Here is a 20829-nt window from a genome sequence, read left to right as displayed (position 1 = left end):
CAGTGCAGAGAAGAGCCTGGTGACGCGAGGTTAGCATGACAGGTTAGAAGTTCTCTCCTCAAAACCACTCTCCTGCTATCTCCGCAGCGCTGTCTAGCGGCCGACTCCAGAACATTACCCAAACATATGAACAGATGACAGTATTCGACAATACCAGTGTAACGGATGTGTGTGTCAGTGAATGAAACAGTCCAAGACGTTCTGGGTTTTACTAATAACTTTTAGTGAGGTAATTAGGGTGCAGCAGCTAATCTTTTTCACCTAGCTCCACCTCGCCCTCCTCTCCTCACAACACCACTCTCCAACTAAGCCTCAGTCAGTTTTGAGGTCGTGGCTTCGAGCCTCAGTCAGTTTTGAGGTCGTGGGTTCGAGCCTCGGTCAGTTTTGAGGTCGTGGGTTCGAGCCTCGGTCAGTTTTGAGGTCGTGGGTTCGAGCCTCAGTCAGTTTTGAACAGTGGCAGCCAGAAGAAAGAGAGAAAAGAGCTCAGAGAAGAGCTGAAAGAGCAAATGTGAGCTGGTGGTGCGATGGAGCTGTCGACCATAGAGATAGAGACACGGGGGCCAACGGGTGGCGGGTTTGATTCTCGCTCTTCTTCCATTGCTTCGGTTTGGGTTGTGCTGCCACTAGCTGGTCCGCTTGTGCATTACATCCCCCAGCTTTGGTTTTATTTGTACAGAGACGACAAGCAGAAGCAAGAGGAATCCCTGCGCTCACTACTTCCGTATTCAGATACCCACACAGTTGCCCACACAAACTACACGACGCTTTTTCGATTTATGACTACTTAGTTATCAAATCGTGCTTCATCATTCACTATTGAATACGTAACTTGCGACGCACCAGAGGTCGTGAGGTGTTTGGTCAGAGACGGTGAGATATCAAAGCGATACCCCCGGTGCTGTATATCTGGATTCGTTTCATGTTTACGTTGTTGTTGGTGTAGGTGGAGCTGCGCATGTGCAAGCAAAGGTAATACATACATTCAAGTCTTCGACGGTCACAGGAACAACGTTACAATCGGATCCGTGCTTTTGAAAGCATTTAAATATAACAGTGGATGTTATTCGTTCCAAGAAAAAAGTAATGTGCTGACTACAGTGTTCAACAACTTAAAATACGGATTTAACTACTTTTCACTCCCTGGGGATCTGCTAGATGATGACTTGTACTTGTAGTTAGCTTTACTTGTTTGCTAGCGTGAACAGTGCTAACTTAACTAGCTAGCCAACAATTTAGGTTACCAAGTTTCTCGCAGCAACGCTTTAGTTGCACGTAGACGTACATTGGGACATTTAAAAAAAAAGCTAAACATTGTCGCCTTATTCCAGTGTTTTGTGCATGTGTAGTCACTAGACAAATATCTATTTGGAAAGTGATAGGGTCGTTAGCATAGCTAGCTCCCTAGTCATGTGGGAGTTGTGTTGCCAACTATGTTATCTTGGAGCAATAACAAAGTTAGCTAACGCTAGCTTCCTAGCAGTCGTCTCCGGCCATGTAACGCTAATGCAACTCGCTAGGCCTGTTCTGCCACTCCCCACGATACGTTTCACGGCAGTAAACTTCGTAAACACACGCTTCAAATCAGAGACGCTGGCATTTAACTCGGGTAGGCTACAAAATGGTCTGTACTAAAGAGGAACTGTTTTTGTCCGTCTTATCCGCAGGCAAAACAACAGTGTCGTACTGAAGAGCCCAATGGTGGATTGGATAAGCATGATTTCCTGATCTCGGATCACATCGTCTCCTCTCCCATTAAGTGAGATGCAGCAGTCCAACTGTGAATCTGTCTCTCACCTTGATGGAGAAAGAAGCGCCCCGGTGAAGGAAAACTGCCATGATGACCCATCAACAACACTATCCCCCGAGAGAGGACTTGATACTTCATTGAATGCTGTCTCCAATGAATTCACAGAAACAACTCTCAGCAAGAAGACTACACCGAAAAGGAGAGGTAGTTCAAGTCTCCCTCTCAATTTTTTAAGTACTTATTAACAAGCATTTGAAAGTGAGATCAAATGTAACTACAGAAAAAAACTCTTTAAGGGTTCTGATTCTATGTAGGCACGTAGCCTACATAGCCATAACTCTATCCCCATAATGTTCCGCTGTTCTCAGTTCCTCTGCGATCCACTCTGAATCAGCATCACATCACACATCATCCCATAAGGAAATTGGGCGACTCAAGTCGTTAAAATCCTCTCCTAATCGTCTCTGACGTCCGATCGCTCATCCGAAGATATAATAATCTCCTTATGGAAGCCAGTAGTATAGCCGGGGGTTACCCTCAGGCTCTTCTAAATTCCGTGTCAACGCTGCCAGTTGAAGAGCCCTCCCATCGAGCATAGCATTTTCGTTAGACAATCTGTGTTGGGCATTAAACTCGCCTTATTTCTGCACTTTGAAGTCACAGGTAGGGTCGGGTGGGGCAAACTAATTATATCGGAAGCCTAGTTGTGGAAAAAAGTGAGCCGTTGTTCTTTTTTTTAAGACAAAGTTTGACGAGAATCACCGAGTTGCCTGGAAACAGAGTCCAGACGCATGCGCACTGGCATCATTTTGTCTTGTACATACAATGCATTTAGACAGACCACCACCGCTCACTTTTTTTCGAAATTTACACGGAATTTAGAAAAGCCTGAGGGTAAAGCCGGGGGTGTTAACATGATATTCCTGCGTGAAAAGCAGTCACTCTGTCCACAGCCTGTGCTGACAGGAACATTGGGAGTTTGAGTATTTCATGACATGTTTTGCTTCCCATGTGTGCTGGATTTGATCATCACTGAGCCGCCATATCCGTGTGATTGCAATGTTGTTTGCTCGCCGCGTGCAAGCGGTGCACCATGATAGTAAGATCAAACACACCCTACTGTAGATTCAGCACAGGCTCTGGAAATACTGATTTTAAATGGTTGTTTCAAGTAGGAATATCATGTTAACACCCCCGGCTATACTATTGGCTTCCCTATTATTATATAGATTATTATATCTTCGGATCTGCGATTGGACGTCGGAGACAGGTAAGGGAGCCTTTTAACCACTTGAGTCGCCCAATTTTCTTATGGGATGATGTGTGACGCTGATTCAGAGTGCATCGCAGAGGCATGGAGAACAGCAGAACATTATGGGGCTACCATAACTCCAAATGACAATAGCATTAAAATTACAACTAAAGCTGTAAAAAAGATCTAACTACTGTTGGTGTTTCAGGTGGACCTCGGAAAACAAGGCAGAGGAAAATTGCCTCAGAGATCGTTTCATCTCTGGCCCCAGATTCCCCAGATGCTCTGCTAAGTGGCGATTTCCCCATTCTCAGCCAATCCACTGCCAGGCCTTTAGCCAGCACACCAAAGAGAGGCAGGGGACGAACGCGGCTGCTGCAAGAAGCCTGTCTGTCCACACCAGATCGCGGTTCCTCCACAGACAGCCAGCTCACCATCTTAAAGTCCCATCCTGGGCCCGAGCAAGAGCAGCTAGAAAATACTACATGCCAATTAGAGGTGTTTAATTATATCTTTACTGATCAAATATTATTTGTGCATTCTAAGCCCACTGATCTTCAGTCGCACAGTTGTGATGTCCGCGATATACCATGATATACCATAACTGCTATTTAAATCAGGAGAGACTAGGTTGAATGCTCAATGAATAGTTTGATTGATAAACAGAAATAGAGTTTGGCGTAGGCTCCATGATGACGCACGCCTCCCGCAATGGTCAGCAATGCAATGGAATTAGGATTAGGAGTTTGACTCACATATGAGTCAGACTATGTTTATGAGTCACAGGAAGTGTAAACACACAATCAGTACTTCCGATTGTGTTTACACTTCCTGTTAGTCTCTCAAGCCAGACTGTCTCTTCTACATAAGGTGAAGTGATTAGGGCTGCACAATATACAAAAAAAAAATCATATTGCGATTATATTGACAGATGCGATACCATTTTAATGGGAATGCATACATGTACCGGTATGTATATTTTTGTGTATATATATATAGTATACATCTATATATATATATATGTGTGTGTGTGTGTGTGTGTATATATATATATATATATATATACACACACACACACACATATATGTATGTGTGTGTGTGTGTGTACAGTACGTATATATATGATGTGATTCTTACTGGGCTCTATACCGGGGGTTTGCAAAGTCTGACACTGTGGGGCTCCCCTTGGACAGAGTCAGAGCCCCCCCCCCCCCCCCCCCCCCCATATTTTCTTGATTAGTTTTGCTCAATTCCTAGATGCCTATGCGATCGGATCGTGATTAAGTTATTTGATCCCATAGACACTAAATAATTTATCCAAGATAGCCTGAAATTGCTGTTTGACTTAAGACTATATTAAATGCATAAAAATGTCTGTCTGAAGGCATTTATTTGTTTCTGACTCTGGGAGTCACACGCATTTAAGTCATTCTATGTGATCTTTTGATACCTAATGGAATATTTTTTCACTTCCATTCACTGAGCCTCCCCTGAAACCGCTTGGAGCCCCGCCTCACACTTTGAAAACCTCTGCTCTATACCAAACAAGCATGTTCCCTTATGTCTGAAGAACATGATTTGTAGGCCTGGGCATCTCTGTAGCACCACAATGCTTCATTAAAGTTGTGAGACATTTGATCTAGATCAAATTGCAGCTGCTCCTGCGATCTGGATATCGCACATGGCCATATTGCGATATCGATTCGATTCATTGTGCAGCCATAACAGTGATGGCTTGCACGGATTGATTATTGAAAGCGAGGGAATATGTTTGTAAGCTGAAATTGGATAGAGAGACGTTTGAATGAAACTAGAGAGAGGGGCGGTGTTTGAGTAGTCTTCCTGATAGAAATTACGCAATGCTTCACTAGATCTGTTCTGTTTCAGATTCCAGAGGCGTATTCAGCATGCAGCACTCGTGAGGCCCAAAGCCCACCTAGGAAGCGTCCTGCTGTCCAGCCAAGACGAGGCAGGAGAAGGGCGACAAAGGCACAAACGCAGACCTGCAGTCAAAGCAGTGATCCTCCAGCCAAGTGCCGGCGCAGGAGGGGACGTCAAAAGAAGGATGTGGATTTACAGCAGGAAGCCACCACTCAGCCACCCCAACGATGTAGACCAAGATTTGAACTTCAGAATCCTGAAGCAACAGAGCAAGGTTGATCCTTCCTTAGCTTGTGCTTCATATACTATAATTATACGACGATATTTGATACATTTAACATTTTAGGTAGCCTGACAACCCAGAGCGGATCCGCAGTTGTTTTGAAATATATCCAACTTGTTTGCGCTGTGCCTGGGTGGCCTTTTTAAGTGTAGCAGCCATTGACATGTAGCAGCTCACATTTCCAAAGCCAATTCCAAGTTTGTTTGTTTTTCCAACAATGTATTTATTTATTTATTTCCCAATTAGCACATTCAAACATAGACCAAACAATAATTACAATACCAACAACCAAAACACAAACCACTGCCTTCCCCTCCCCACAACAACATGACAAAAAACAAATATACAAATGTCGATTTAGCTGGGGGTCAGATTAACTCGAGTTCAGTTCCATCTAATTACATCTTGTCTGCACAGATATAGGGAGTGGAATGAAGAAAGAAAAAAAGAACTTTGAAGACTTTGTGTATTGCAAAGGGTTACTCAAACATACCCAGGCACCTCCATCATATCTGCCACATCTGTCCTCTCCAGATAACAAATGAAAGGACCCCAAACATCATCAAATAGTGACTGTTTACCCCTGATGGCATAGAGACACTGCGGAGCGCGTCATCATTCAGAAACCACGCCCAAAACGGGGGAAAACAGAAACCCCCCCCTCTCCAATCCTGGCGTTCTCCTATGTCGCGTGCATGGTTGCGTGTTGCACCAAAAGATTTTATATACGGAAGATGAACACTCCAACTTACTTCCTTGACAGCTAGATCCACATTTTTCTTCTCGCCTATTCTCAATGGCTTCCTTGCTTTGCTTAGGAGTACAAAAAAACTTTAACTGGCGATTTTTATGCCTCCACCGGCGATAGCCAGGCCGGAGGCATTATGGATCCGGGTTGTCCGTCCGTACGTACAGTACGTACGTCCGTCCGTCCGCCCATACGATGTTTGTTAACGCGATATCTGAGGAACGCCTGGACGGAATTTCATCAAATTTGCCTCAAACATCGACTTACACTCAAGGATGATCTGATTAGATTTTGGTGGTCAAAGGTCAAGGTCACTGTGACCTCTCGAATGCCATTTTCAAGCTTGTTAACGCGATATCTCAGGAATGCCTTGACGGAATTTAATCAAACTTGTCTCAAACATCGACTTGGACTCAAGGATGAACTGATTAGATTTTGGTGGTCAAAGGTCAAGGTCACTGTGACCTCTCTAACACCATTTTCAAGCTTGTTAACGCGATATCTCAGGAATGCCTTGACGGAATTTAATCAAACTTGTCTCAAACATCGACTTTGACTCAAGGATGAACTGATTAGATTTTGGTGGTCAAAGGTCAAGGTCACTGTGACCTCTCAAATGCCATTTTCCAACTTGTTAACGCGATATCTCATGAATACCTTGACGGAATTTCATCAAATTTGCCTCAAACATCTACTTAGACTCAAGGATGAACTGATTAGATTTTGGTGGTCAAAAGTCAAAGATCAAGGTCACTGTGACCTCTCGAACGCCATTTTCAAGCTTGTTAACGTGATATCTCAGGAATGCCTTGACGGAATTTAATCAAACTTGTCTCAAACATCGACTTGGACTCAAGGATGAACTGATTAGATTTTGCTGGTCAAAGGTCAAGGTCACTGTGACCTCTCAAACGCCATTTTCCTGCTTGTTAACGCGATATCTCACGAATGCCTTGACGGAATTTCATCAAATTTGCCTCAAACATCGCCTTAGACTCAAAGATGATCTGATTAGATTTTGGTGGTCAAAGGTCAAAGGTCAAGGTGAGCTCTCGAACGCCATTTTCAAGCTTGTTAACGCGATATCTCAGGAATGCCTTGACGGAATTTAATCAAACTTGTCTCAAACATCGACTTGGAGTCAAGGATGAACTGATTACATTTTGGTGGTCAAAGTTCAAGGTCAATTTCCAAGCTCTGTAACGCAACATCACAGGAGCGCCTTGACGGAATCTCTTCCAATTTGCCTCAAATGGCGATTTGGACCCCAGAATGAACTAATGGCGGAGGCATAAGTCCGCGTTGCGGTCGTTCTAGTTTACATTTGTTGTGTCCGCAGCCCACCACACAACAGCTTTTAGCTATGTTTAATTCAAGGAAAATGATGCTCGTCTATGGCAGTGAACGGAGCGATTTCCCCCGTGATGGGCGTGACCTATTTCATGCAGTGTCTCTATATGTGATTTTCTCTATGGGCAGAGTTCTGGTTAATTCAGAAATCCATCTACCTATACCCAGCCTACCAAACTGTTTCCTTTTCCAGCTGCTTTAATGTTTTGCCATGAACAAACTGTCAATGATCTGTACTTTTGAGTAAAAACTGAATTGCTAAATATCATGCATTTCCATACTACTTGGTATATACTGTATAAAAGAGGAATGTATGACAGGCTAATTCTGTATGATGTGTGTATTCAGACAGGTTAAATCAAGATGAGACATCGCGCTCTTCAGACTTATCTATAGAGCTGAGTCTGCGTGAGGACCAGCTGGCTTCTTTCTCCCCCCAGGAGGAAGAGGAGGAAGAAGATGAGGAACTACCCAGCTTCTTGATGCAGGTTGACAAAAGTGAGAGATTGCAGTGACTGAATGCAAATAGCCTCTGAATAGACTAGAGATTGGTGACTATTAATTAATACACAGGACAAGATGTTACTATCCCTTGTGCCAAAATCCGAGGAAAAACACATTTAGAAACCCAATCCAGAATAAAACAAGCCAACAGGCTAACAAACTAATAAACAAGACACAAATCACCAGTTACCTACCCTAGCCAACAGCAGTATGAAGCATGTCATTGGGGTTTTCAAGTGGGCACCTTCCTTCACCGATGTTTCGTTAAGTTAGGCCCATGACACCTCAAGAAGGCTGAACGGTGTAATCCAGCGTCCTGGAAACACCCCCCTCCATGCTACCACCGCAGTCGCACAACTGCATATTACCTCACTATCTAAGCCTAGCTATCCAGGTCGGTTCAGTATGACATTCCTAACTACACCACCACTGTCAATGATTCAGCCCTGTTGATGCGGACCGTCAATCATGGCCAACAACAAACAATCAATCTTAGCTTAGCGAGCTCCCCAGCTAGCATGTTTCCTCCTTAGCCACAGCCATTCACTTGCTCGTTCTGCTGCCTGAGACATGTTGCTAACTGCAAGTTTCAGGCTCCGTCCCCGAATGCCCAACTCAGTTAGTAGGGCAATAACGGATATATATATATATATATATATATAGCAGGGGTGTAAAAATTAATCGTTTAATTGATGCATCGCAATGTGGACGTGTGAATTGAATCGTTAAATCGTTTGTTTAAATTTCTGTTGACATTCAGATTTTAAAGCTTTTATTTTAAAATGTTTTCCCCCCTTTCTTTCAGAGCCCTCATCCATTACAAAGGGAGGATTTGTGTGGTGCAAATTTAGGAACTACCCATTCTGGCCTGCAATGGTAATTGTAAATTACATGTTTTTTTGTGTGTTTTTTTTCAAGACAGCACATTGTAATTTATTCTGCAGATTTCCCGATTCATGTGCATTTCCTGCCTTTTTTGTCTTGATGAGAGGTCAACAACATATAGGGTTTTGATGGTGTTTATGAGGTAAAAAGCTGAGTCAGTCAGTCACATAATTTTTATATCGCAAAGTGAATGTTCAGATAGTGAAGTGAATAGAGATAGTTTGATTTTTTTTAACTGCCACCTGTAGAATTTGAAACTTAAATTGGTGAATCAGATAAAGATTAATATCCCTCTCTTTTGACATTTAAACACTAATCTCTGGGCTCAGAGGAGCTTTAGAAAAGAACAAGCAAGCACTAGGCTTTATGGCCCCTATCTTTGCATCGGCGTAGTTTCTAGGCCGAGCTCCTGGCGCAGTGGGCGTGGACCAGCGCACTTGATATCTTGGTGTAGGCGCTACATGCAGCCTAAAGCATTACAACCACGCCTTTTAAGCGTAAAATTATGCACCGTCATGCTCATTGGATAAGTGCAATAAACGAATCGCACGCTTGCCTTTTAAGCTCCAATTCCAGTGGTCCAGCAAAACCAGACAAAAGCCAAGTGCTCTGCCCCCCCCCCCCCCCCCCCTTTCATCCAGTCTGTCTGTCTCCATATATAGGCTATTATTCCATATTATTATGCTTCTCAAACCAATCTAACTGCAGTTTAAATACTGCAAGCATGTAAATACGCTACACTATAGCAAGATCAAAGTGAAAAGAATGTTCTAAAGGCATCAGCTAGAAAAATATAGCCTATCCCTATATGATGAGATTAATAGATTGGTGAAAGTTTGTCCAGAAAGATATCGTTTTCTCTCCCCTGCTAGGATGGTAGGATATGCACATAAATATAGCCTACATTATGTAAAGTCATTGCATAAATGTGTTTTTATTGTAAAACTAAAATGTGAAGTAGAGCCAATTTATTGGAGCGGACATCACAGTAGGACGTGACAGAAGCGCGTTACGCTGTCACTTATCTAAATCACGTTAAATCGACAAGGGATATATATAGGCCCAGGATGACATATAGGTTTCACATAGGGTGGTGTTTTCATTTCGATGTTTTATTTGGTCCAATATTGAAATGTTCTACAATTGCAGGTTGTGTTACCATTAAACATTATTTAAATCGACCTTTATATCTATTTCGGCTCATTTGGTTGCTATTTAGTAGCGAAATGGAGAAGCCCTTTGCATGCTGGGACATTCACAGGCAGTGAACTTACAACTGCTTTTTCCTATGGGACTTGTGTTGTGTCTGTCTGTGCGAGGGAGTCAGAGAGAGACAGTCGTATTGTGCCTGTCAGACTGAGGAGAGAGGGAGAGAGTGACACAGAGAAGGGTGCCAGAGGGGAGCTCGCCGCGCAACTGGCGCACTGAATAGGCCTGGTTTTCAAAAGCGCTAAGCGCTAAATTTACGCCAGGTGGGAAGATATCATTAGGCCGATATTTAAGGCCGACACGCCCATTCTCGCCCATTCTGGGACTGCGCCACGCCCATTCGGCCTAAAGCGCATTTGGCAGCGTAAAGCCATATTGATATCTTCCCGAGGCAGGCGCAAGGCACGTTTTTTTTGCGTTTAAGGCCCGTTTTAGCGCCGAAGGCCTGTGGAAGAATAGGGCCCAACATTGTTAACACATTGAGTGCCAAGGACGTCTGTGGACGTCCTAAAAAAAAGTAACGAGGAGTGCCAAGGACGTCTGTGGACGTCCTAAAATCATAATTCATATTATTCCATAATTCTGCTGTTTAAGGTCGTACCTAGCCAGTGAGCATGAATCCCTTCAAGGGATCACACGGCGCCACCTTAAACATCGTCACAGGAGCTGCTCCACCCACCTCAGATCCTTTACTTTGTACAGGAGACAGCGGAGAAAGCCGTGATGAAAGTGGAAACCGATGCATGCTTTCTGCCAGAGCCGTATATATTGCTCTTAGTCTAGGGAATCTGTGAGAAAAAATGACCCAACCTTAAACAAATTGCAACAGAAATTATTTGTGTTGTATTCAGCTCTTGAAACCTTCCAATTTAACATACTGAAAATCCCAGAAAATCCCAGTAGTGGAACATTCTCAAAATTGGCATTGTCTCCACAAAGGAGGTGATGTTTTCGGTGCTGTTTGTCTGACCGCTTGTCTGTTAGCAGGAGGATTACGGCAAAACTACTGGGCCGATTTTCATGAAACTTGGTGGAAGGGTGTAGCGTGGGCCAAGGAAGAACCCATTACATTTTGGAGCGGATCTGATCCGGGTCGGCTCAATGGAGGGGGTGGGGCTAGGGAAAAGAGTCTGTTGCTAGGGATAGGAAGGTCGTAGAGAGTCTGGATTTGAGAGGTGGGTAGGGGGCATGGACAGGTGTATCGGGGGGGAGTGTATGTGGGAGGTGGGAGGGGGTGTGGTCAGGAAAGGGGTGGGGCTAGGGAAAAGCTCTACCAAACATACTGTAACATAACAAAACAAAACATAAAAAATGTAAGTGTGGCTAATATGTTCTAATAGTTAGTGGAAAAGGGTGAGTTTTCATGCACATCTCGTTCCCTCAGACAGCCATCGCAAACCATAACTTCATAGTCATGTCATTCACGAGTCTCGCATTAAAGGCAATTTGATTTCGGCAAGGCACAGCGCAAGTTGTAGCTCAAACATGCAGACGAGTGGACAGGTAGGCTAAGTCTCCATATCCGAAGGTTATGGGTAAGTTGACCGCCATTTATTGTCTGTTACCAATGACAGTCATTGTCTGTTACCATTCAAAGTAGGCTAGCTTATTAAGCACTTACTAGTTAGCTATAATAGGTATAGCTTAATAATAGCTTATTAAGATACTTGTACTATCTGTTATTCATTTTCTTTGTGCAAATAAACAATAAACAAACATAAATAAACAATAAACTTTTACTCTGGAGATGATGTAAGGATTTATTACATCACTGATGACATCACAATTGCTCGAGTGACATCACTGATGACATCACAATTGCTCAAGTGACATCACTGATGACATCACAATTGCTCGAGTGACATCACTGATGACATCACAATTGCTCGAGTGACATCACTGATGACATCACAATTGCTCAAGTGACATCACTGATGACATCACAATTGCTCAAGTGACATCACTGATGACATCACTGATACATGACAATCGTGACATCACAATCGTGGCACACACACCGCCCGCCCACTTAAGGCCCAATTATACTCCATTTTCATCCGTAAATAAGGGCGTCCGTTTCAAACGGTGTAATCATCACTGCCCACATACTTCCATGCGTCTTTCACGTTGGTATCATGTTAAGCAATACATCCACCAGTGGGCAGTAGAGAGTCAAATGCATGAGTGTGTGTGTGGTTTTCCTCCGTTGCATGCGTATCCGTAAGCTTTCAGATGACGGACAGAAAACGGACGAAATGAACGCAGAGTACGGACAGAAGGCTCTGTCCGTCTCCGTCTCCGTCTTTAACGTTGAGTATAATTGGGCCTTTATTGGACCATAACATCAGAACCATTGATGGCCACAACACATTCCATGTTATGGGCATTATAGCTGGAGTTACACCAGAGAGCCAAACCAGTACCTCTGATAGCTGTGACATAGCAGCAGTTGGACACATCAATATCCGAAATCAGAGACCCCTGGCCTTTCATCCATGTCCTATGGGAGGATTGAGAATGCCACAGGTGTGTGATTCTCATGAACATGGTACAACTCATAGCAAAACTCAAAGATATCAAGTAGGATCTAATTTCACCATTCAAATTGAAATTATAATCCACTAGGCATCTTGCACCCTATGCGAGTTCGCCTGCCTTGCAGCTCGCTGAGCTAGTAGCCCTGCAGCTCGCATAAGCAGCTGCTTCGCATTGGAGGCAATTTGATTTTGGCAAGGCACAGCGCAAGTTGTAGCTCAAACATGCAGACGCGTGGACAGGTAGGCTAAGTATTCTCCATATCCGAAGGTTATGGATAAGTTGACCGCCATTTATCGTCTGTTACCAATGACAGTCTTTGTGTGTTACCATTCAAAGTAGGCTAGCTTAATAAGCACTTACTAGTTAGCTAATAGCTTACTAATAGGTATAGCTTAATAATAGCTAATTAAGATACTTTCTAAGGTACTATCTGTTGTTATTCATTTTCTTTGTGCAAATAAACAATAAACAAACATAAATAAACAATTATAGCTGCCCAAGTCAAGGCTGAAGTCTTTTAGCTATACTCCAAGTCAAGTCTCACGTCTTTGGTCACAAGTCCAAGTCAAGTCTCAAGTCTCTTATGGATGAGCGTTCTATCATCTGCTTCTGCTGCATGCCATCCAGTCTGCTTAGAACATTGCATAGCTAAAACTAAGGGATTCAAAGCAGGTTCAGGTTTCTTTGCAGCATGTAGCTTTTTCATCATCTGATTCCGTTTTTTGTTGCGAGGCATCTCACAACAATACAAGTAGGAATCAGTATATTCACAAACAAAAGTAGTAGTTACTTGCCTGTTGCCTCACTGTTGTAGCGTGGATGAGGTACTGGTGGAGTTGATGTTAGATGGAGAGGGAGGCTGAGCGATTAATAGCCACCTGGGGAGTTTGTATCTCTTCGGTCCTACGCTGCAGGTCTGTGGGGTCACACAACTGATATACCAGCAGGAGCTGCTTTTTCGTCTTATGGACAGACTGGATGCTTGCTGGTGGTGTTTTATGGGACTGGATGCTTGCGTGTAAAAAGACACACTGCTTCCACTTATATAGGGTGAGCCAGGAAGGATTTATGACATCACTGATGACATCACAATTGCTCGAGTGACATCACTGATGGCATCACAATTGCTCGAGATGATGTCATCAGTGGGACGGACAGACAAACAGACAAACAAACAGAGCCCTAGCTCCCTTAGATAGATAGATGTGCTCATTTTTGATGTATTTCCAGACACTTTTAGAGACACTGTGAGGGAATAAATTCATTACCGTAACACATTTTTAATTGGAAATATGAAACAACAAACTTTTTTTTTTCAATGGCAAGCGCTTCAATATGCTCAAGGGTAATGGGTATCACCCAAAATGTGTATGATTAACAAATACGAAGTTGTAGCTAACATTGTGAGAAATGACATGTTGTATTACGACTACATACTTACATGAGAAAATAAAAATCTGTTCTACTTAGAGACTCAACAACCATTTCTGTGCATTCCTTGCCCCCAAAAATGTGGAAATAGACACCAAATTTGTAATTCTAGGTCTAGTTGGAGTCAAGATATGGCCAACATTTTAATAATGGCAGCCATTTTGAAAAAATGTAATTTTAACATATTTCCACTAATGGGATTTTCTGGGATTTTTAATATAGTGTTTCGGGCATCAATATAAACATAAAAATGTGAAAATAAATTCTGTTGCAATTAGTTTAAGGTCAAACCTTATTTTCCCTAGACTATCTGTCTACAGCGGACAGTGGGCTCGGCTGCATCCGCGCTCACAACTGAGCTCTTATGCTTCTATCTATCTCCACACGATTTCCTAGAAAGCCAGCATCCGAAGCCGAACGGCCAAGCCTTTTCGTTCAGTCGCGTTTGCCAGCGCGCATCATTTCCTTGATGGGCGCTGGGATCTGTCCGGGGCAAAAACAGAGTCGAGAAAACAAACTCTGTGCGTGTGGGAGGAGCCCGCAGCTCAGAGGTGGAGAGGGGGGGGGGGGGGGGGAGAGGGGTGTGTGGCACACAGGCTGCACAGAAACCACACCACACGCCACCACATCAGAAAACACCAGCCAGAGTCAGTGAATGTGCTCGAAATTAGAGTGCAAAAGGTATTCATAAAAGGGACTATATCTTGGAAAGTAAAAAAAAAACGACAGAAAACCCTTGAAAGTGCATTTTTTTGAGAGGCTTTCATTTCATAATGGAACTGTCTAGAAACAAAATTTCTTCTTTGGAAGAAGCAGGAGTGTTCAATGTTTCATTAAAGTCCAGCCCCGTTAATATAGCCATAATAGAAAAAATTCTATAGCAGTTTTCAACTGAATGGAAGTGAATCTGGCACAGGCTCCAGACAATTTTACTGAAGTGCTGTGGCACTCAATGTGTTAATAGTATGCTTCAGATTCTTACTGTTGTTCTCTGCAGGTAAAAAGTGTGAACCGAAAGCAAAAAAAAGCCAGTATTGTGTTCATTGATGGCCCATCCATTGAGAGCACGAGGAAAGGGTAGGAACCTTTTTAACTATCTGCTCACTGCCTGTATATGGTCGATTTGGTTGATATATGGCTGATTTATGCCCCTGTGCTGCACATGGAGGGTTGTAATTAACTATTAATTAATTAACGATTAATCTGTCAATTATATTTTCGGCTAATCAATTAAATGTTAGAAAATTGTGAAAAATGTCGATCAGTGTTTTCCAAAGCCCACGACGTCCTCAAATGTCTTAATTGTCCACAACCCAAAATATATTCAGTTTCCTAGAGTTAAATATTCACATTTAAGAAGCACATCACCATTTATTGCTTATGTGTAACGTTTATGATCTTGAAGGTTCACCGTGGCTCTGAAAACCTTGAAGCCTTTTGACTGTGAAGAGGCCAGTCAGTTGGTGGTAAGAATGACTAATAAATTATCCATTTGAATTTCATATTGTGCATTCTTTCTCCATCATTGGCAAATTTACAAACATCTGTGTCTCATGTTGGTTGTGTTGTAGGGGAAAGCCAAAGAAAAATATGAGGCTGCCATCGAATGGTCTCTGGAGCTGATAACCGACTATAGAATCCGGATTGGTAAGCGGAATCACATGTACTGATTGTGCAGACGAAAATGCACAAGAACATTTTACTATTTACAGGTATTGGATATCATGTTTGAAGTAAGATGTTGTGGGCGTAATTCAATGAACCATTTCCATTGTACTCATTTGCATGGTAGTATTCACCTTATGTAGCCCCGCCCACTTGACCCAGTTGTGTTACGACTTCCTGTTCAAAACGCCGGCTGTTTTACCTGCTCAAACCTAGTCTGACTCACTGGAAGCCGTCGCAGTGAGAACGGGCTGCAATGTCACATTGAGTGGCAGATGATTCTAGGCCGATAACAGAACCAACACAATAGAAGTACTGTACTGCCACAGGAAGTGGAAACACAATCGCGAGTAATTGGCTGACCCCCCCCCCACCCCACCCTGTTCCAACGTAAGTTGAATATCAATCTGTAAATTGGCCCTTTTATAGGAAGTCAAAGTCACGGCCGCTTCCGGTTTAGGCATCTGCACCAAGAAATTGTATCTCTTTTCAAGTTTTGATTGGTCCAAGGAAATGTTATAGTCTCTCCTCATTCTAAATATAGCTGAATCGCTTGCTTTGACCAAGTACAAAAGATTTTTTATCAGCATTATAAAATAAATGAAAATAAATGGTGGATGAAATCTCTTGGTGTGTATGCCTAAACCGGAAGTGGGCGTGACTTTGGCTCTCTATATGAATGCACACCTTGGATTATGGCCCAAGGGCTAAAGACTGTTTTTTGGGATGTGCGCGTATCTTTCACTGTTCCAAGGGTTAGTGACATCATATCCTGTGTATTGATAAATGCCAATACCACAGTATTGTGAGCAATATTAATATTAATAATTAATTAATGCTTGTATTGTCTTTGCAGCATGCGGCTCATTTACTGGCTCCTTCATTGAATATTTTGCTCACAACATGAGTAAGTTGAGTTGTATAACATTTGGAAACATAGTTATTTTTCAGCTTACAAACGTTTTCCCGACCCTGACCACCACCACCTCTCCCCTGGGTCTCCAACTCGTCCAGGCTTTCCAGTGAGGAGGAAGTACCCTCAGGCAGTCTCAGAGAGACTAACCATCGCCAACAGCGACATGGTCATACAGGTGCACTCTGACGATGCGGAGGAGAGCTTCACCGAGGCGCAGGAGGAGGTCAGCAGGACTTACACCAGGCTGCTGCCCGACCGGACCCACGCCGCCCACAACCGCGCCAACGAGAAACTGGTGCACTTCATTGTCAAGCAGCGCATGGTGGACAGACACATACTGGTAGGGTTAGAGACTATCCTGCCCAATTCTTTGAAACTCCATTCACCTCAGTATGCCAACAGGACCCTGGCTCATCCTCTATGTAGAAATATAAAATTAAGAATTTTGGTTCTTGGCTTTTTGCTGCAGTTGTGGGCTTCACCCTGGCTCCACCTGCTCCATGCTTTAAATTTATCAAGCAAACTCTGGCTCCAAAGATACATGGGGCCTGCTTGTCACTACGTTCTATGGGTTGTTGTATAGAGAGCCAAAGTGGAACTTCACTTCCTGCTTCAGCACTGTACCAGAGATTTTCATCCGCTATTTATTTTCCAATAGACATTTCATAAAAGGCTTATAAAAATTGTTTTACTTGGTCAAATCAAACGGTTCAGATATATTTAGAAACAGGAGAGACCACATAACATTTCACTCGGACCAAAATGTAAAAAACTGCGGATTTAAAGAAAATATTTTGTCTATGTTTTTTTTTTAGTTTTGGTCTGAGTGAAATTTCTATGGTCTCTCCCGATTCTAAATATATCTGAACCATTTGGTTTGACCAAATAAAACTATTTCTATAAGCATTTTAAGAAATGTCTATGGGAAAATAAATCGCGGATGAAAATCTCTGGTACAGTGCTGAAGCAGGAAGTGACGTTCACTTTGCCTCTCTATAGGTGCTACAGATGCAAGTGTGAGGAACAAGGAAAAAGCATGCATGCTCCGCAAACATGCCCTGGAGAGAGAACTAATCCCTGTGGGTTTCTCTCCACCTCTGTCCCCCTCTGCCTCCTCACAGGCCGTGATCAGTGGGCAGCAGCAGTCGAGATGGCTGCGCTACTTCCTGAGCACAAAACGGAGAAAGGTGGTGAACATATACCTGGAAGACGATAAGCAGTTGGACCAAGTCTATCAGTACCTGAACGAACTCTATGAAAAGGCCCCCTCCACCGCCCCCTGTCTGTCTGACGTGAAATTCATGGAACGTGTCCCCTTAGTCTTGGACGTCCTCCTTCCTGAGGTGAGCTGAGGCCTTCATCAGCAGTCACAGACTGAAAAATATTTCAGTTAATGTCACTAAAGGGTCTGAAAGAAGGAATCCTCCTTTTTGTTATGTGATATTCATGTCGTCTATTGGGTGATTTTGTTTTGGCTGTCTAATTTTTGCCTGGCATTTTATTTTGGCATACCCGTGTTAGAGGTTTCCTGAAATGCACTTTATAGTTAACGGTGGTTAGTGCAAATGTTGTCTTTTTGTGCAGGCCATCATCTATGCGATAGCTGGGGTGGACAATGTGTCTGTAAAAAAGGCAGAAGAAAAATACCTAAAAGGACGAAGTATAAGTAACAGGTAAGACCAGGTGGAAATGTAGACCATAATAATGGGCACCATTTTTATAACATGTACTGAATATGATTAATGAATGTTTTTCCACCTTTTTGTCACATCTCAGGGAAAGACAAGAGTTTGACTGGATGATTGAGCAGCAGATGATGACAAAGATGTGTCTCATTCCTATTCAATAGCTCATGCTAAAACCCCAGACTGCCAGTTTCATTCAACTTCAACATCTCCGCATCTCCCGACATCTTCGCTGTGAACCTGGAGTCGCATGTATGTTAATTTTCAGCTGTGAACTGTCCTCCTGTAGGGTGGTGATTTATGTTTGGTCACTCTGAAGATTCGCTGTCTGTCCCAGATGACATTACACTTTTTTTTCTTTTCAATATTTTCTTTTACATTTTTCAGAACAATGTACAGAAAGACAAACACGCTCAGACACAGTAAAAGAAAAAGAAAAACATACATATTATCAATATTCAATATTCATCATAATTGCCAGCCGCATAAGGTGCTTATGTGCTTGTGAGAGATGTTCTGCCTGAAGTCTCACATAAGGGGACTGTGAGAAACCGGCCAGGCATGTCACCCGTCTCCCTTAACCTCATTGAGGTATGTTAGAAATGGCTCCCAAATGGTTGAAAACTTTTTAAGTGAATTGGTCCTCATGAGCCGGATCTCTCCATCCGTATAACAGAGGTCATGTCCATCAACCACAGTTGGAAAGAGGGTGAAGAAGAGGACTTCCATTCCTTCAGAATTAGTTTTTTGGCAACAGTTGTTCGCTGTGTCAGACTGTTGCACAGCTGTAGGAAAATGCAAAGAGGGCTCTGAGCAGCTGAAGAGTTCTGGAAAGTTCTGCCTCCGGTTGAAGACATATTACACTTTTAAAAGGACATTTTAGTGTGCTGGGCTGTTCTTTTTTAATTTTTAATTTGTCTGATTTTTTTTTAATGGCTCTTCAAAAAATTTCCAGATACATAGATCATGCAGACATGTATGTGTGCCTTATACAGTAAGTTAACCAATGTTCATAATCAAGCTTTAATTATTTTTATTTTTTTTACTATTTGCTCTAGATCAGCCATTCCCAATTTGTGGGCTGCAAAGGTATTGCAAGTGGGCCACAAGATCATTTGCAAACCGTTACAATCTTCATAATTTTTTTTTATCATTGTTGAATGATAGTTGTTTAATTTGAAGTCAATTATTCATGAATTAGCCTATTGCAAACAACTCCTCACTTTTAGTTTCTGATATCTGTCTGGTGCTGGACAGCTCCTTTTATCATTGCATTAAAAAGTGCTCTGATAACGTATTATTTGGCCTCCATACTGTTTACAGTCAGATGTGGGCTGCAAACATTTTTGAGATTTTCAAGTGGGCCTTGACTCGGGAAAAGGTTGGAAACTGCTGCTCATAAAATGTTGTGCATTATAGTAATGCAATGAATAATGTGCATTCAAGTAATCATGGTAATAAACAATCTTGTTGCCAAACTTGAGTAGTTCATGACTGCTTATTTGCTGACAATAAATATCACATAAATTCCCCCAAGGTTGTTTTTTTTGCACATTAATGTAATGCTTGTTTGCATTTGTTTTCGTATTTGCAAGCTTGTTTTTATCTAAGTTAAACCGTTTTGAATACACTGGTAACTTGAGCCAAATTACCACAGCAAAATTGACAGGGTTCATTTAACTTTGAGTACCGGTATGTTAAGATTGACAGTGCTGCATTTTAATGTGTATGATGCATTACAAAAAATCTGAAGAAAAACATTACACAAATGAGGCTAGAAAGTTGCTTCCTTTGACAGTTTATTTGAATGTTTTCCCCAATACCTACAGTCACAGTGGTACGGTACCAGATGGTTTTAACAAAATGGAAAAGGAAATACGGTAATCATAAAAGATATAGCAATGGCCCTAATAACATACTGCCAAAGAAAAACAATACTATGGGGGTTAAAAGTTGCTTTATTGGTAAATTTGAGTGTTTTACTTGGTATATTTATTGAATATACATACCTGATGGTCTTAACAAAAGCAAACAATGGATGGGTGGTAACAGGGTTAGACTGACTGGGTGGGAAAGGCGTTCTTGATGTCATCGGAACCAAAATCAGCCATGGGCAGACCCAACTGCAAGACTAGGTTTCAACCCCCACTCTCGCTGCATGAAAATTATACAGTGTGTAGAATTCTAACAGTTTACTCTCAAATGTGGAGATTCTGACCAGAATCCTTCAGCAACACTCAGAAGCCATATACTGTACATTGGTTTAAAGCTGAAACAAATTGTTATAAAGTTTAGTTACCCTTTAAGCAGTAAGCTGCAAGAGGCTGTGGTTATACAGTGATTTTACAACAGCCAAAAGTGATATTTACATTATGAGAGTGTATTCTTACTTGGGTAGTGGTAACTGTTTTCAGAATTCAGTTGATCTTTTACTAACGTAAACTGCTGCTCTAATGCCAGAATTTCCCTCCGGAGATAAATAAACTCAGTCAGTCAGTCAGTCAGTCAGTCTGTCTGTCTGTCTGTGTAGAAGAGCCTGGTGACGCGAGGTTACTGTCTGTGTTCCATCCATCCATCTATCTATCCCACACTCCGGAGCAGAAGGTGGCGGTAATGCACCAATAAGCTGGATGCCATCCACTGTAAAAGAATAAGAAAATGTTATGTATTCTCTTCTCGCGTTGTTCCATCATTACGACTTGACGTTAGCGGGACTTTGGAAAGTGCGTCGCTCA

At 42.4% G+C, this 20829-nt stretch overlaps 1 protein-coding gene across 1 annotated transcript; it reads left to right on the top strand.

Annotated features, from left to right (window-relative positions):
- Window positions 1-985: 985 nt before the first annotated feature.
- LOC310789442 (uncharacterized protein) lies at window positions 986-19566 on the top strand. Its single transcript, XM_083651084.1, has 14 exons — window positions 986-1080; window positions 1665-1951; window positions 3208-3497; window positions 4887-5154; window positions 7610-7759; window positions 8571-8641; window positions 14826-14905; window positions 15234-15294; window positions 15400-15475; window positions 16350-16400; window positions 16508-16749; window positions 17531-17752; window positions 17994-18082; window positions 18186-19566. Exons 2-14 carry the CDS (start codon window positions 1762-1764, stop codon window positions 18256-18258), a joined length of 1863 nt encoding a protein of 620 aa, XP_083507210.1. The 5' UTR covers window positions 986-1080; window positions 1665-1761; the 3' UTR covers window positions 18259-19566.
- Window positions 19567-20829: the final 1263 nt, after the last annotated feature.

Source organism: Poromitra crassiceps (genome assembly GCF_964638095.1).
Source record: "Poromitra crassiceps genome assembly, chromosome: 14".
NCBI lineage: Eukaryota > Metazoa > Chordata > Actinopteri > Beryciformes > Melamphaidae > Poromitra > Poromitra crassiceps.
This window is presented reverse-complemented; position numbering and strand designations above follow the sequence as displayed.